The sequence below is a fragment of the Pseudonaja textilis genome, chromosome 6 (assembly GCF_049901715.1).
Source record: "Pseudonaja textilis isolate UNSWEBS1 chromosome 6, rPseTex1.2, whole genome shotgun sequence".
NCBI lineage: Eukaryota > Metazoa > Chordata > Lepidosauria > Squamata > Elapidae > Pseudonaja > Pseudonaja textilis.
In genome coordinates, this window is record NC_141995.1 from 56,925,381 (window position 1) to 56,942,144 (window position 16,764).

The 16,764-nt window shown below is 39.8% G+C and overlaps 1 protein-coding gene across 2 annotated transcripts in view; it reads left to right on the forward strand.

The window, feature by feature from the left end:
- CRACD (capping protein inhibiting regulator of actin dynamics) overlaps positions 1 to 16,764 on the forward strand; it is a 176,263-nt gene that overhangs the window by 123,908 nt on the left and 35,591 nt on the right. For both annotated transcript variants that reach the window (XM_087936646.1, XM_087936647.1), the window contains exons 3-4: positions 10,423 to 10,591; positions 15,606 to 15,741. In XM_087936646.1, the coding sequence (XP_087792772.1) occupies positions 15,622 to 15,741 (120 nt within the window). In that variant the 5' untranslated portion in view covers positions 10,423 to 10,591; positions 15,606 to 15,621. The remainder of the gene's footprint in view (positions 1 to 10,422; positions 10,592 to 15,605; positions 15,742 to 16,764) is intronic.

Consider the following 16,764-nt stretch of genomic DNA (forward strand, 5'->3'; position numbering starts at 1 on the left):
GCCAAGAACACCAGATAAAGTTACTAAACAATAAAACAAAGAGTCTCCAAACACCAACTCAGATATTCCTAACGTCCACCAGTCTCGAGTGTGCAAACTGCTTAGCAGTTCCTAATGATGCAATTGAACCTAGATAAATTATTTTTGCAAATAATTTGATGCAATGATGAAAAGCATTTCTGATCACAGTGACAATAAAAAAGATAGCTTTGTAAGCCTGTAGAGATACCTATCTGATCTGTAACCAAATCTATAGTAAAGCTAAATGAAAATGAGTAATTTGCCATTTATGGAAACAGATAAAAGCGCTGCTTTTTCTTTCCGCCCTCTGCAGATATGACAAATGGCTAGTAATGCATTTAAGAAGCATTTGGAAGGTTGTTTTGTTTCCGGAATTTTTATTTTTATATCTATAGAAAGATATAGATACATGTAACTGCATGACACGTACATCTCAGGCATATATTATCTTCTCCAGGAAGTTCCACAGCTGCAGTGGCAGTGATTTAATAATGACATTCCTTGCTGTATTAGAAAATTAGTTAAGTTGGTTTTAAGAAAAAAAAAATCAGGTCTGAAATATCAGCAGAAGGTTTTTAAATATACCCATCCTCTTCACCAAATATATCTGAAATGTTAGTTACAACAGACACGTTGCCGGTTTTTATTGTGGAATATTGTGGAAGAGCAATGCTGCCTTTCAATAATTGCAGGCAAGTTTTACATTGAATAGAAGTTTCTATGTACCATCCGTTGTTTCTTATGTGCTTCTCATTTTTTTTCCAGCTTTTGCTACGTGACATTTGAAAAAAAAATGCAGTTTTCATGAACATGATTTTTTTCCAGCATACTTTTAGCAAAGCATCTCAATGGTGTAACCCTATGTCTCTGATACATTGGGGGGGAAAAGGAAATTAAATTTTTTAATCATCATTTTAGTCATGCAAACTGGTACCATCATCCCTTAGCAGAATGAATATTATAATTTTATCCCCTGAAAAATTACACTGGTCTCTTGGGAATGAAATACCCATATAAGGAACGATAAATCTCAAACATTTTCATCTGTTAGAATTGTAGAATAAGTTTTGGTGCAGCTATTCTGATTAGGAGAATTTAGATGACATTTAGAGCTTATCCAGATAATGAGACCATCATCTAAGTCTTCCAGATCCACAGCTGAAATGGAGCAAGGTTGGCGTGTTTAGTTTTGACCGTTGAATGAAACGAGCTAGGAGACTTCTGCTTTTCCAAGCCATCAGGTGGAATCTTAAAGCATGTGGAATCTTCAGCTAATTCCATTTGCAGCATCCCAAATAGTTCTTAGGTCAGGGTTGTGAAACTCACAGCCTACGGGACGAATGCGTCACGTGCTGGCCACGCCCACCCTGATTTAGCGAAGAGGGGGAAAGTTCCAATACGTTACATGACGACGACGTGAGTTTGACATCCCTGCCTTAGGACTGCAGAAAAAACAAACACCCGCATTCCACTGCGGTCCTGTATACTGCACGAGTCAAAAAGAGGGCTGTGAAAATATTTACAGACTCCTCACATCGCAGACATAAACTGTTTCAACTCCTTCCCTCAAAATGACGCTATAGAACACTGCACACCAGAACAACTAGACACAAGGGCAGTTTTTTCCTGAAAGCCATCATTCTGCTAAACAAAAAATTCCCTCAACACTGTTGAACTATTTACAAAGTGTGCACTACTATTACTGTTAATCTTCTCATCACCCCTTATCACCCATCCCCTCCCACTTGTGACTGTATGACTGTAACTTTGTCGCTTGTATCCTTACGATTTATATTGACTGTTTCCTAGTATGATTTGATTGTTTATTGTACCCCATGACTATTATTAAGTGTTGTACCTGATGATTCTTGACTCTTGATAAATGTCTCTTTTCTTTTATGTACACTGAGAGCATTTGCACCAAGACAAATTCCTGGTGTGTCCAATCACACTTGGCCAATAAAGAATTCTATTCTATTCTATTCTATTCTATTCTATTCTATTCTATTCTATTCTATTCTATCCTATCCTATCCTATCCTATCCTATCCTATCCTATCCTATCCTATCCCATTAATTTCTGTTCTATTCTATTTATTGACTGTTTCCTCGTAGGATTTGATGGTTGATTATGACTGTGACTATTATGAAGTGTTGTACCTGATGATTCTTGACTCTTGACGAATGTCTCTTTTCTTTTTATGTACACTGAGAGCATTTGCACCAAGACAAATTCCTTGTGTGTCCAATCACACTTGGCGAAATAAAGAATTCTATTCTATTCTATTCTATTCTATTCTATTCTATTCTATTCTATTCTATTCTATTCTATTTTCTATTTTCTATTTTCTATTTTCTATTTTCTACTCTATTCTATTCTCTATTCGTTATTCTATTCTATTCTATTCTATTCTATTCTATTCTATTCTATTCTATTCTATTTTCTATTTTCTACTCTATTCTATTCTCTATTCGTTATTCTATTCGTTATTCTATTCTATTCTATTCTATTCTATTCTATTCTATTCTATTCTATTCTATTCTATTCTATTCTATTCTTAGGTTCATCCCTGTATTCCAGGAGCTGTATCGATTACCAGTCAGCTTCTGGATGTGATTTGAGGTGGTAGTTCAAGCCCTTGAATGACTCACAGCTGGGACATCTTCAAGTGTGCCTTCTTCCAAGTTGAGGGTGTCCCAGGGGTGGGCTTCAAAAATATTAGTAACCAGTTCTCTGCCTGATTGCTGGGGGGGGGCTGGCCTCGTTGGCCTCCTGCACCCCGGTGGAGGGCCTGTTTTTCGCCTTTCCTGAGTCTCCACGCGGGCCCTGTAATTACCTGGAATCCAAGATGGAGGGGCATGGGGGAAGCAGCCAGGGGTGAGATTTACTGGTTCGTTGAACTGGTAATTAAAAACGATGAAATTAGCTACCGGTTCACCCAAACCAGGGAGAGAGAACCGGTAGCAGCCCAGCCCTGGACTGTGTCCATCTGGTCAGAAGAAGTGGAGAGCATTTTAGATCTGATAGAAAACCCTTCGTAGGAAGTTCAATTTGAGCTTTCCCTCCAGGTAATCCCCTGCCTCTGGATCAACTACCTCTGTTATTCAGATCACCCCTGCCTGTTCTTCTGAAAGACCACAAAACATCTGAATATTTGGGGGAAAACATTTGAAGATTTTGCTGCCAAAACGGGGACACACATCGGGTGGCTTTGCATTTCTGATGTTTATGTTGTCATTTTGTGTTGTTTATTAGAGCCACCTGGAATCTTTGGAAATGGAGTCACATAAAAGCTAACCTACTAACTAACTAGATCAATTAGCATTCAAAGCAAAAGTCATCTACTTGTGCATCTTAAAGATTGCTTGTATCTACTTGCTTTATAAATAACCGTCTTTTACAGTGATGTATACAGGACAGTCCTTAAGCGAGGGCTACATGTATACTTCATGAGATGTTTTTCAAAAGGGCTTTTGTGTTTATTTCAGGTTTTTTTTTAAGTGCCTCCATTTAGGTATGGCAGCATTGAAACATTCCTTTTTGTACATTCTGCCGACATTTCTCTTCCCTTCTCCTTTTTGACAACACCGGAGTTAAAAAGCTGCATTAAAGATAGAACAGAAATAAGTACTGGGGAAATTATAGTGGGTGAAACATGGTTTTTATTGAAAATATAAGATCTTTGAACATGTCAGACTAAAAGGGGGGAAAAAAGGATTCCTTTTCTCCCAAAACATGTTGAAATCCTTCTTTCAGCCAGCATTAATAAAAGCATATTCTGTATTAATTAAAATAAAAAAGATATTAGAACAAGATTCCTAATTGCATAAATAAGGTCATTGTTGCAATATGGAAGCATCTTTGCCAAGCCCTACCAAACTCATACAGGTTATGATATGCAAAGGCCCGGCAATATATCACTGCTGTTTTGAATTTGCGGTAATTATTTATGGCATCCTATTTTGCAATAGCTCAACAAAGCCAAAGTTAAGCTTCAGTTTTTCTTCACTTAGCTCTAAAAGGGGAAGCATATTATATAAATTTCTGGTTAATTGGTTTTAAATCCGAGCAAGTATCTGATTTTCCATTAGCCTGGCACATATCTGTGTCTATTGATCTTGCTCTTATCAAAACAAAGTGCAGATGTTCTAACACGATTTTCCACAGTAATATGAAGATCCACTAAGATGGAAAGATTAATAGCTGGCATATATTTTGATCGCACAGCAGACAACCCCAAGGTATTTTAAAAGCTGTTCCTACAAAATTCGCCTCCATAGCTGTCACCTGGTCTCATCCAGGACAGTAATCTGTTATTCCTACATTTTTGATGGCGCTTACTCTACTGTTAGCTCTTGTGATACTTGTAGAAAAGTACTTGGTTCTTTCCAGGGACAACTTGTTTGAATTCCTAAACTGTTAAGTGGTTTTAAGTTGCGCTCATAGTGGTTTTCAGGGGAAAACTTTTGGGGGGCAACTTTTGGGGTAGCAGCCTGGCTCAGGAATTCTGGGAGTTGAAGTCCACCACATTCCCCACTTCTTATTTACAGCATTCCTTCCCATTCTACATGGTGAGGTTTTATATTTCTGACCTTAAGCAGCACCACTGTTCCCAAAACTATTGCATAAGAAGGCTCTGCCAGTACCATATGTCCAGGGATGGGATTCAAATTTTTTAACAACTGGTTCTGTGGGCATGGCTTAGTTGGTGGGTGTGGCTTGGTGGTCATGTGACTGGATGGACATGGCTTGGTGCTCATGTTATTGGCTGGGCATGGCCAACTCAACATCACTCACATCGAGGCACGCATCTCCTTGCCTGGCCTCTCATGACTGTGGGGATGCTGCAACAGTCATAAGTGTGAAAAACAGTCATGTCACTTTTTTCAGTGCCATTGTAACTTTGAATGGTCACTCCACGCAAACAAAGGAAAAAAAAAACTCCAGAGAAGTTCCAGAGACAGGAAGTCTAGTCCTGCCAAGAATGTCATAAGCGTTAACGGAGAGGCAGTTTCTGTAAGCAACACCAGAATGTTTCCTTCCTGCCTTCCTTACAGGATTAGACCAGTAATTTCTTCTAACAACCGGTTCTCCAAACTGGTTAGAATGTTAACAACTGGTTCAAGCGAATAGGTGCGAACTGGTAGAATCCCACCCCTATATATGTCCCTTTATTATAAAGGACAGTGCTTTATTTTAGAAAGTTGCTCCTTAGATATATTTATTTTTCAAAAAACAACAACCCTCACTTTTGTCCTTTATTTTGGTTATTTAACATTAGTCATACGAAGGGTACCACTTAATGCAGAGTCTTTCATACTTATATGAAAATATGAAAATTGAATGGCCTTTTTAAAGTAATTTTATATATATATTATATTTATATACACTGCTTCTAGATTTTTTTAATTAGAATATGCCTTTTGGCAGAGCTTTTCTTGGTTTTTGCTCGAGTTCTCCTTTGTAAAGCAAAGTTTTACACGTTTAATCTCTTTCAGAGTTGCTCCTTTTTCAGAAATGTCCTTTGTTTTTTTTCCAAGAAAATATGTTCACAATACTTATAACCAGAAAACCCCACCACTTACAAGGGTCTACCATATGGCCCACATTCATTGAAATCTGGCGGAGGGCAAGACATTTTTAACAGGCCTTTATTGAGATGCAGTGACCAGATGGGCAGATTTTGTCTTAGAACAGAATATAGAATAACAGAGTGGGAAGGGACATTGAAGGTCTTCTAGTCCAACCCCTACTAAATAAAGCAGGAGACCCTATACTATTCCAGACAATGGCTGTCCAATCTCTTCTTTAAAATCTCCAGTAATGGACCACTCAGAATTTCTGAAGGCCAGCCGTTCCTACTGGTTGATCATTCTCAAGGTCAGGAAATTTCTCTTTAGTTCTAAGTTGGATCTCTCTTTGATAAGTTTCAGTCCATTACTTCTCATCCTACCCTCAGGTGCTTTGGTGACCCCTTCTTCTCTGTGGCAGTTCCTCAAATATTGGAAACCTGCTCTCATGTCTTGAGGTGGATAAGGATTTATCCAAGTGCTACGTCAAATAGGACTTTATGGATATTAACCAGAACTTGGAAACCTGCTCTCATGTCTTGAGGTGGATAAGGATTTATCCAAGTGCTACGTCAAATAGGACTTTATGGATATTAACCAGAACTTTCAATTGGGCTTGGAAGCTTATTGGCGACCCTTGCAAAGATTTTTAGAAACACCCTCTTTTTTTATATAACAGAATTTCTATTTGTTATGTTTGAGATCAAACTTGGTCCCAGATGGTCATGCACAATCTAGCTAACAACCTTGCTAATCATCAAATTATCAAGAAGGATGTGTGAACTAGTATTCCTTCGGAGAGCTTGTTCTCTCTCTGACCTCTTTTCCTTGTCTCCCACACAAATAATTTGTAAAGTTAGCTTGAAAAGCTCTTTGATAGTGAGATACATCAAGGAAAGTCGTACAGACAAGAGGCTGTAATGAGTCTTTATTTAGTTTGAAATGTTAACCTGGGATTGTAGAAAAGCTTGAAGATTAAATGCATTCAATATGCTAAGTCTTCATTTTTTCTTGTTTTTTATTTAAAATATTTTTAGAATAACATTTGCAGTTACATTTTTACACTTTAAAATAATAAGAAAGATACATGATTGAAAAATGGTCAGAAATATAAGAGGGACAACTTCTAACACGGTTTAAACTATTCAGAGGAAATTATTTTAAAATATAAACCAATTGGAGTAGGATTATATTTAGAAATAAACTTTGAAAACTGGTGAACAATCTTAAATGAAGGGTAAATATATAGAAATAACATTTGATTTGCTTTGATATTTGCTAATTCTATATATTAACAGAAATACAATTAGTATTCTAAGATTTGTGCTTTTCTGAGTAATGTATAACAGTTCACAGTTCAAACATTGATAAATAAGGAAATTTTTGATGTGCATAAAATAAAATGTATTACAGTAGGCAAACATTTAGAAAATAGATACAATAGAAAAACGGTACTAAAAGGCATATCTCAAAGGAATGGAATAAAAATAGTGCTTTGAAGGAGAACATATAGAACATGCAGGTAAATTTGAAATAGATTTTAAAAAGTAAAGACATAGAAATGGATTAAAATGAATTTAGTGCAGGGGAAGAAAGTAACTAAATAAAAATGGATGGATTTAGTTCATAAGAGGCCTCTTAACTTTTATCATTTCTGTCTGAAAAAATATAAAAAAAATTAAATTAACAAACCAGAGCTATTACAGTGACAATTCATTTATATAAATCCTGAAATTGTGTTTTCTAAATCCATCTCCTGTGAAAAATACATTTACTGATACTTTAACGCATGAAATGGAAATGTGCTTTTAGCTACTATATCATTAATTGGCTTTGCTTGTTTGAGTAATATAGTATTAGCAACATATGAAGTGCAGTTTGTTTTGAAATTAGATGCTTCACTTGCAATTTAGTTTTAGTGATGTAATTATGGGTTAGATAAAAAAGAAAAATGGTTTGCAATATCCATTTCCAGCTTGAATTTCATTAAGAGTCTCCTTAAATGACAACATTTTAAACACCATTTGCTTTGCGGTATTTTTTTAAAAAATAAAATATATCTTTATTTGTTTTGGCTTTAAACAGATCTTGGATAAGTCCAATATTTTCTGTATTGCAGCTATAAAGCTAAAATGTCAGCTGTTAATGATATACTGTATGCTCGTTTTATGTGTAATTGTTCTCAGAGTGGTTTATATTCTGATTTGCTGTTTTTTCTTCTTTCTATAGAGCTGAGTTTTTATTGGTCTTTGGGGTAAAAAAACCATTTACCAAATTTGTAAGCCATTATTATTTATTCAGGTCTTCCGTGACATAGCTGCGGTAAGCTAGATACTGTTATATAGTATCTCTTGTGTTTGTGATTTATCAATAATATCTTACCTTTGGCAAATAATGAAGAAGGAGTTACAAGGGCAACTTGAAAAATCATCACGTGGTAAATAGTCATCTCTATCAAAATTGGGAAGCATAACTGTAGTATGCTTTGATGAAGTTCTGATTTTTTGTTTTATGTTTTACAAGATAATAAAGTGAATTGGAATAACCACAGGACCCATGCTTTTTCCATACAGAAACTCAAATGCAGACACGTTTACAAATTGGCTTCTATTCTGCATTTGGCAGTTCACCTGTGAATGAAAATTTTAAAGTAATGAAGGCTATGTGGATCATGCCAGTGGTGGTATTCAAATTTTTTTTTACTACCAGTTCTGTGGGCATGGCTTGGTGGGTGTGACAGGGGAAGGATACTCTAAAATCCCCATTCCCTCCCCACCTCACTAACCTGCTTTCCAGCTCCGTTCTCCTGTGCAGGGCAACAAAAGAAGATCCAGCCAATCAACTGGTACTCGGGAGGCAGAGAATAGATGGGACCGGGGCTAGTCAGATAGCAGATAATCAGAGTTAGAAGGGACCTCATAGGTCATCTAGTCCAACCCCCCCACACAAGCAGGGAGACCCTACACCATTTCTGACAAATGGCAGTCCAGTCTCTCCTTGAAAGTCTCAAGTGGTGGCACTTCCACAGCTTCTGAGGGCAACTTCTGTTCCATTGGTTGATTGTTCTCACTGTCAGAAAGTTTCTCCTTATTCCCAGGTTAAATCTTTCCTTGTTCAGTTTCCATCCGTTATTCCTTTTCTGGCCTTTGGGTGCTTTAGAAAATAGATTGACCCCTTCTTCCTCTCTGTGGCAGCCCCTCAAATATTGGAAGACTGCTCTCCTGTCTCCCCTGGTCCTTCTCTTCACTAGACTAGCCATGCTCGGTTCCTGTAACCGTTCTTTATATGCCATAGTCAGAGATGGCATTTACCAGTTCTCCAAACTACTCAAAATTTCCACTACCAGTTCTCCAGAACCTGTCAGAACTGGCTGAATGCCACCTCTGGATCATGCCCATCATTTATACAGTCAGTATAAGATTATATGGACCCTGCTCGTTCCAGCTGGCCTTTGAGACACCAGAAGGGGGGGAACCACTGTTAATAAACATCCTTACCCATTACATCGCATGTAGTAACCAATGCCTGAGAACTGAGTCAATGTTTTAATGCACCATAAATACTTCAGGGCTATACTGTGGCATGGACACTGTCCATAGTGAGATAGTGATGGCCAGGTGCCCATAAAGGCAAAGCATAATGTTGATACACAAAAGCAAGACCTCAATTACCATTTGCCATCAGTGCTCACTCTCTGCAGTTTAAATGCAGTTTTCTTTCACTACATTATAAGGCTAGCTTCTATCGTACCCGCCATTCCTTTAGGAAGATGAGCAAAAGTCACGCCTAATGCCACAAAAATCTAAATAAATAAAAATAAATAAATAAAAATCCTATTATCTATCTCTTCCAACTTATGATTATAACTGTGTTGCTTGTATCTTTACAATTTATATTGCTTTATTTGTTCCCTAGTATGATTTGGTTGCTTATTAGTAACCTATGACTATCACTAAGTGTTCTGTCTTATGATTCTTGATGATTTTTTTTATGTACACTGAGGGCATTTGCACCAGAGACAAATTCCTTGTGGGTCCAATCACTCTTGGCCAATAAAGAATTCTATTCTATTCTATTCTATTCTATTCTATTCTATTCTATTCTATTCTATTCTCTTTCAGGATTGTACTGCTGAAGCATTCTTATTGTTGAAAGTAGTCTTGTACTGTTTCTCTAAAGAAGTATCTTGATCGTTTAAATACTACAGGATGAACATTTTTTTATTCTATATTTATTATGTTTTATCAATGGGAATAAAATACAAAACAGGAAAAAACAGAAAAAACATACATCCAACAGTAACAACATACACAGAAAAAAAGGAAAAACAATTGTGTACAAGAAAAAGGAAAAAAAGAAAAAAAAATGACCTAAACATCTAACTTTTAAACATAAAAAAAATCCACCCTGGTTGGGTGCTGAAATTAAAAAAAAAAAAAAAACACCTGATAAATTTTCCTCCCTTTGCAAATAGTTACATATTTTCTCATCCTTATTTAACAACAAAATATATATTATATAAACAGATATTTCGGATTTTCTGTCTGATAATTGAACTTTCAACATCTAAATACATATAAAAAGTGAAGGAAAAAAATTGAAACACTGCAGGATGAACATTTTTTATGAATTTTGTTTCGTTTTTGCAAGATAGGGTCTTCAACTGCAATAGACGGATGTGCTTTTATTGTCTTAATATTTCCATAGAGTTGCAGCTGGTTTGGACTTCCATCTTTTTGGGGGTGGCTTCTTAACTAAGTTTTTGTTTCCCAGAATGTTTGCAGATGAAATGATGATGAGCCCTTATGTGTGCTTGCCTTGTTGTCTGCAGATAAGAAGAAGGGCAGTAAATTTCAGCCCTTCAAAAAGTTGTTTGGAAGGAGAAAAAAAAGGGAGGCCACGCCAGATCGTGAGACCGCCAAGCTGAAGGCAAGCAGTTCTTTCGGAAATGTCTGTAACGGTGCCCTGTCTTCTGATGAAGAGACCAACAATGGCTTGAGGTAATGAAACTTTGGCATGCTGCCACTGATCAATCTAATCCAGTGGTGGCTAACCTTTTTGGGCTCCTGTGCCAAAAATTGTGTGCGCGCTTGTACGCTTGCGCTCGCGTGCCAGCACCCAGAAGGCAATGCGCCCCCGCCCCTACGCATGTGGGCGCAATCCCCACCCACCCACCCCGCCATTCCCTTACCTGCACTGCGCCTCACAGCTGATTTTCGGCCGGGTTGAGGTCTTTTTTGGCCTCCCACAGCTTCAGGAAAGCTTCTGTAGGCTTTGCAGGCTGAAATCTAGGCCCGTTTCATCACTTCCGGTATTTCCGGAAAAAAAGGAAGTGAAAAAACGGGCCTAGTTTTTGGCCTGCAAAGCCTGCAGAAGTCTTCCTCAAACCTCTGGGAGGTTGAAAAAAACCTCAAACTGGCCAAAAATCAGCTGTGAAGCGTGCACATGCGAGGTAAGTTTGCCTGCAGCTCATGTGCCAGCACAAATGGCTCTGTGCGCCACAGGTTCGCCATTACGGATCTAATCCATTGCCTTCAGGCTAAGCCAGGAGAGATGAGCCTATGGAGATTCTCAGTCATCCAGGTCATGGTTGTCCCAGAGGTGCTTTCTCAAAAGGCGGCTGAACTTTGTTTCTTCTTGAAGATGTTTCACTTCTCATCCCAAGAATCTTCCAAGACCAGGAGAGGCGTAGAAGTTAAAATCCTGAAAATCTCATTCGAATGAAAACTAACCCTTCGTGTTTATTAAGTATAATATGGTGTGTTGTGGAGACATTTCTGATACGCATAGAATAATATTACTTCAAAACGCTTCTTTTGAAGGAACGGATTCTGTAATTGGTTCACCAAAAGGAAATAAATTCAAAATGATAGTTTCAGTATCTTCATCTGTCATGACTGTGCCATGCTCAGGACATAATAAAACCCAAAGGCAGACAGTAATGCCATAAGTACAGCATTGTCTTGGGCGAGACAACTGTGGGTTGAAGATAACTGGCCCTGTGGCCTTCCATCTGTTTTTCAAGGGAAAAGACCACAAAAAAAATGGAAGGACTGACCAGCCTACCCCTTTCTTCTTGCTGGAGGAAATTACGGTTGAGGCTCTTCACTGAAAGTTGTGCCTATTTCAAGGATACCTGTGTTTCCTGTTGATTAGCATTAGAGCAGTGGTCCCCAATCTTTTTTGTGCCGCGGCCCAGTACCAGCATCACAAAATCATCCGCGGCCCAGTACCAGCATCAGCATGCATGGCAAGGCGAGCTGAGTGACTGGCCAGCCGTCCCCCGCTTCTCCCCACCACCTTCAACTCCTCCTTTGTACCTGTGTCAATGGGCTTCACGACGGCTTTGGGACGGTCACTCGGCTCGCCTTGCCATGCGTGCTGAAAGAATCCTCGCGCCTTAGTTTTGTTTGAAGCTGCTCCCCCCGATGAAACTAAGGCGCGAGGATTCTTTCAGCACCTGAACGCCGCTTTCTACCCAGAAAAGCTCACCGGAAGCACTTTTTAATCAAAACAAGATGGTGGCACCCAGCAAACCGGCGGCCTGGTAGAAATTGTTCCACGGACCGGTGGTTGGGGACCCTGCATTAGAGGACATTCCCCTTCTCAATATGTATAATACAGCCATCATACATTATTTCAGACACTCAGCTGGTAGCCATCCAGCAATGGGATCCTACCTGTTCCACTACCGGGTTGGTGATCGCGTGCATGTGCAGTGGTGGGATTCAAATTTTTTTTTTTGCTACCGGTTCTGTGGGCGTGGCTTGGTAGGCGTGGCAGGGGAAGGATACTGTAAAATCTCCAGTCAGAGGCGGTATTTGCTGGTTCTCAGAACTACTCAAAATTCCTGCTACCGTTTCTCCAGAACTGGTCAGAACCGGCTGAATACCACCTCTGGTGTGCCTATGCACCTAATGCGCGCGCACCTAATGTGCGCATGCGCAGCTTTCCCCACACCAGCTGAGGTGTCAATCAGCTGAGAGGATAAAGAAGAGAAAAGCACAGGGGCGGGTGGGAGGGCCGAGCCTGCACATTTCTTTTCTTGTTTTCCTCCTCTCAGCTGATGTAGGAGGTTTTTTTAAAAAACTACTGGTTCAGGTGAACTGGTCTGAAGCGGTACCATACCACCATTGTAGTCATATAATGAAGAATCAGATAATAAGAAAAAGACAGTAAGAAAAAGTAATAATAAGAGAAAGGTGTAGGTATAAAAGCATAATCAGAATAATGGAATAACAGAATTGGAAGGAAACCTTGGGAATCTTCTAGTCCAATCCCTGTTTAGATAGAAAAACCACTCAAAGACAAATGGTTATTCAACATCTTTTTAAAAAACTTTCAGTGTTGGAGCATTCACAACTTCTGAAGGCAAGTTGTTCCACTGATTCATTGTTCTAACTATCAGGAAATTTCTCCTTAGTTCTAGGTTGCTTCTCTCCTTGAGTAGTTTCCATGCATTGTTTCTTGACCTGCCTTCAGGTGCTTTGGAGAATAGCTTGACTCCCTCTTCTTTGGGGCAGCCCCTGAGGTATTGGAACAATCAGGTCACGGGTATCTGAGTCCTGTAATCTCAGAAAGGATATGCTCATGGGTTGATTCTCCTGATGTCAGGCAAATCTCCCGTTGGTAAGAAAATGCAATAATTACAGCATTACCTACTATATCTCTTAAAATAAATTTGTAGGTTGGAACTGTTTACGCAGGCCACTTAGTTACTGCAAGTTGTTGTAGTATAGAGACAGTTATTTAATAGAATATAGAAATACCGAAAAGGCTAAAAAAAAAAATCTGATTTACAAGACACAATTCTATGTTCAATTTCTAATAACGTTCTACTGTTAATTTGTCCTTGGATGTGATAATCGTTGTGGTCTAAGGAGCATCTCACATGTATCCTGGCAACAGTTGTCATAGCAGTACTATGCCATTTAAGGGCTATTGAGCACACAGTGGGAGCTTGCTCCAAGATATATATATATATATATATATTTGTTCAAATTTGCTTTTTCTTTTTTGGACGGTTCCATCTAAGATATGACCACTAATGACAACATATTCTTATTTTTGAACGGTAATCTTTAGCCAAGCATCCAGATCAAGTCATACGGACTCAAGGGAGTTTTGTAAGCAGGGCCACCCGTAACATTATTCATCTTTTACATTTTCTCATTGCTATTTGTGCATGCTTCAATATGGGAGTGGGAGGCAGATTCCTGCACTCTAAAAATAGGTGATAACAACTTGATCTTTTTGGAACGATCGTGTTCTTAGAATTTGGCAAAGCACAGGAGGACCACCGCACAGTTACATTGCCATATTTGGAATCCGGTTTCTAATGTCGATTCAATTCAGTTCAGAACAGAGCTGGGAAGTGCCTTGGAGGTTTTCTAGCACATCCCACTGCTCATGCAGGAGAACCTATACCAGTGGTGGCTAACCTTTTGGGGCTCCTGTGCCAAAATTTGTGTGCGCGCATGCCAGTACCCAGAAGGCAATGCGCCCCCCATGTCCCCTACACACGCGCGCACAATCCCCCACCTATCTACCCTCTGCTGCCCCCTTTCCTGTACTGTGCCTCACAGCTGATTTTCAGCCAGTTTGAGGCCTTTTTCAGCTTCCCAAAGGCTTGAGGAAGGCTTCTGCAGGCTTCTACAAGCTTTGTAGGCCAAAATCTAGCCCCGTTTTGTCATTTCCTGTTTTTCTGAAAAAAAAAAAACCGGAAGTGACGAAACGGGGCTAGATTTCGGCCTACAAAGCCTGCAGAAGCCTTCCTCAAGCCTTTGGGAGGCTGAAAAAGGTCTCAAACCAGCCAAAAATCAGCTGTGAGGTGCACGCATGCCCAGTGAGGTAAGTTTGCCTGCAGCTCGTGTGCCGGCACAAATGGCTCTGCATGCCACCTGTGCCATAGGTTCACCGTCACGGACCTATACCATCTCAGACAAGTGGCTGTCCAGGCTCTTCTTAAAAACCTCTTGTGATGAGGTTCCACTGGTCCATATCATGAATAGGTCCATATTATAAAGATGCTTATAAAAAGAAAGGGACAAAATTCATCTACATGCAATAGAGCTACTCATAAAGTAAGCTGTACTCCTTCAGTGAATTTGGTATTACAAATCCAAAGAATGACGGCCACCAGGACTAGTGTGTATGTAGTTGCAGCAAACCAGGTGTCACCATTTTGTAAAGCAGTTTTTTCCAAACCTCAGCAAACTTTCTTACATATACATATTTCTTACATACAGCATAGAGATGGAAGGGACCAGTCCAATCCTTTGCTACAGCAAGAGACTCTATACCAGTGGTGGCTAAGCTTTTGGGGCTCCTGTGCCAAAAATTGTGTGCGGTCTTGCACGCTCACACTCGCGGGCCAGCACCCAGAAGGCAATGCGCCCCCACGCCTATGCATGAACGCACCCCCAGACCCTGGGGAAGGTGAAAAACAGCCCTCCCGGAAGTTCCAGTAGGCCACGCCCACCATGACCTACCCAGCAACCAGGCAGCGAACCGGTTGCTGGGATTTTTGAATCCCATCCCTGCAAAGGTGCTCAGTCTTTTTCAAGTCAAGAGCCGTGTTTAGCTTTTAGGTCGCATGTGGGCAGCTGCGGTTGCAGGCATGCAAGTGACAGCAGCAAAGAAATGGGTTGGAACAAGGGAGAATTAAAATGGGACTGAATGTAATTCGTTTTAAATGCAATTTAAGTTGAATGAAATTCATGGCCTAGGGTCATCAGAATTGGTCCCCATGTAATACGACTTTCATAACACAAATTATAATTTGACAGCACCTTGTGTAGGAGCTCTGGAATTAGGTACAGATGCATACCCATTATTCAAGCAGTGAAAGTAAAGGTATAATAAATCCAGTCCTCTGGAGGAAAAATGTATTATATATTCATTGAAAAATGGCCTGGTAGCAGAAAAAAAAAGCAAAAAAAAAAAAAGCAGTAACCCATTGTGTTGGTAATTTATGGCATACCTTAAACCTTATATATCCGAATTGTCTTTCAGGTCTCCCAGTTATAGCATGGGAACACGGGCCTTTTCCCATGAGAGTATTTTTATGCCTGATGGGCGAGCAGACAGCGAAGAGTCGATTCAAGCAATGTCACAAGATAATCTCGTTGGCAAAGTCAAAACTCTTCAGGTAACAATGAGCAAACTTTGGGCTTCTTACCTCTGGTCACGAACGGGTGGTCGGGTGGTGACCGAACACAGCCATGGCGATTTGCTGTTCTACGCCAATTTCCCCTTCCCGCACCACACAATTTCTTTTTACACGCATGCGCTTCTGGGTGAGGACCAAATTGGGTGATGACCAAATTCTCGGAATGGATTACGGTTGTCCCCTGAGGTTCCACTGGACTTAGGGGGCAAGGGCTTGGCACCACAAGGAAACAACAGCCAAGAACTTAATAGACAGCCACCGACAGCCAAATCTACATCTAAAAAGCCATATACGACAGGCACCATATAAATACTGTACACAAAATAGCCCAAAGCACACACTCTGCTAGAGAGAAGTTTTCTGAGCATGGACTACAGAAGGAGTCCAAAAAGACTCCGGTAACCAACCCAGATTGGATCCTGCAGAATATATACTCTTCCTACGTAGTAGGAATATATACCCTACATAGACGTGGAATTTCTGAGGGAATATGAATGAGTGGAGGAAAGAGAACAGGAAACTTAAGAATAACACAGTAGTAAATCGTATAATCTCAGTCTTCCACAGTGGTGCTGCTTGGCAGAGAGAAATGTAACTGAAGAATAAGTAGGCAGATTTAAGAAGTAAATAATGAAATAATGAAAACAACATGTCTCATGAAGTCTGTATGGTTTCTGGGTATGTGCTAGAGATATGGTGACCATCCTGTTCTGTGTTAGGCTTCCCCAAAAAGCACTAAGCCAACTCTGAGTCCTGTCAAAACCTCTTATTAAATTAATGTGAATTTAGTGCATTCACATTTAGCTAACGGCTTGGCAAATAGTCTTGCAAAGGTATACTAATTAGCTCAGACCTTATCTATCTTGGAAAGCTGCCCAGTAAATAGTTCCACACTCAGTGCTGACAGGGAAGGGCTGGGTTACACAGACAAATCCTCACGAGACTGGAACGAATGAATGAACAAGTTGTTTCTTGAAAAAGCCCCCCCCCCTTTTGCTCCTC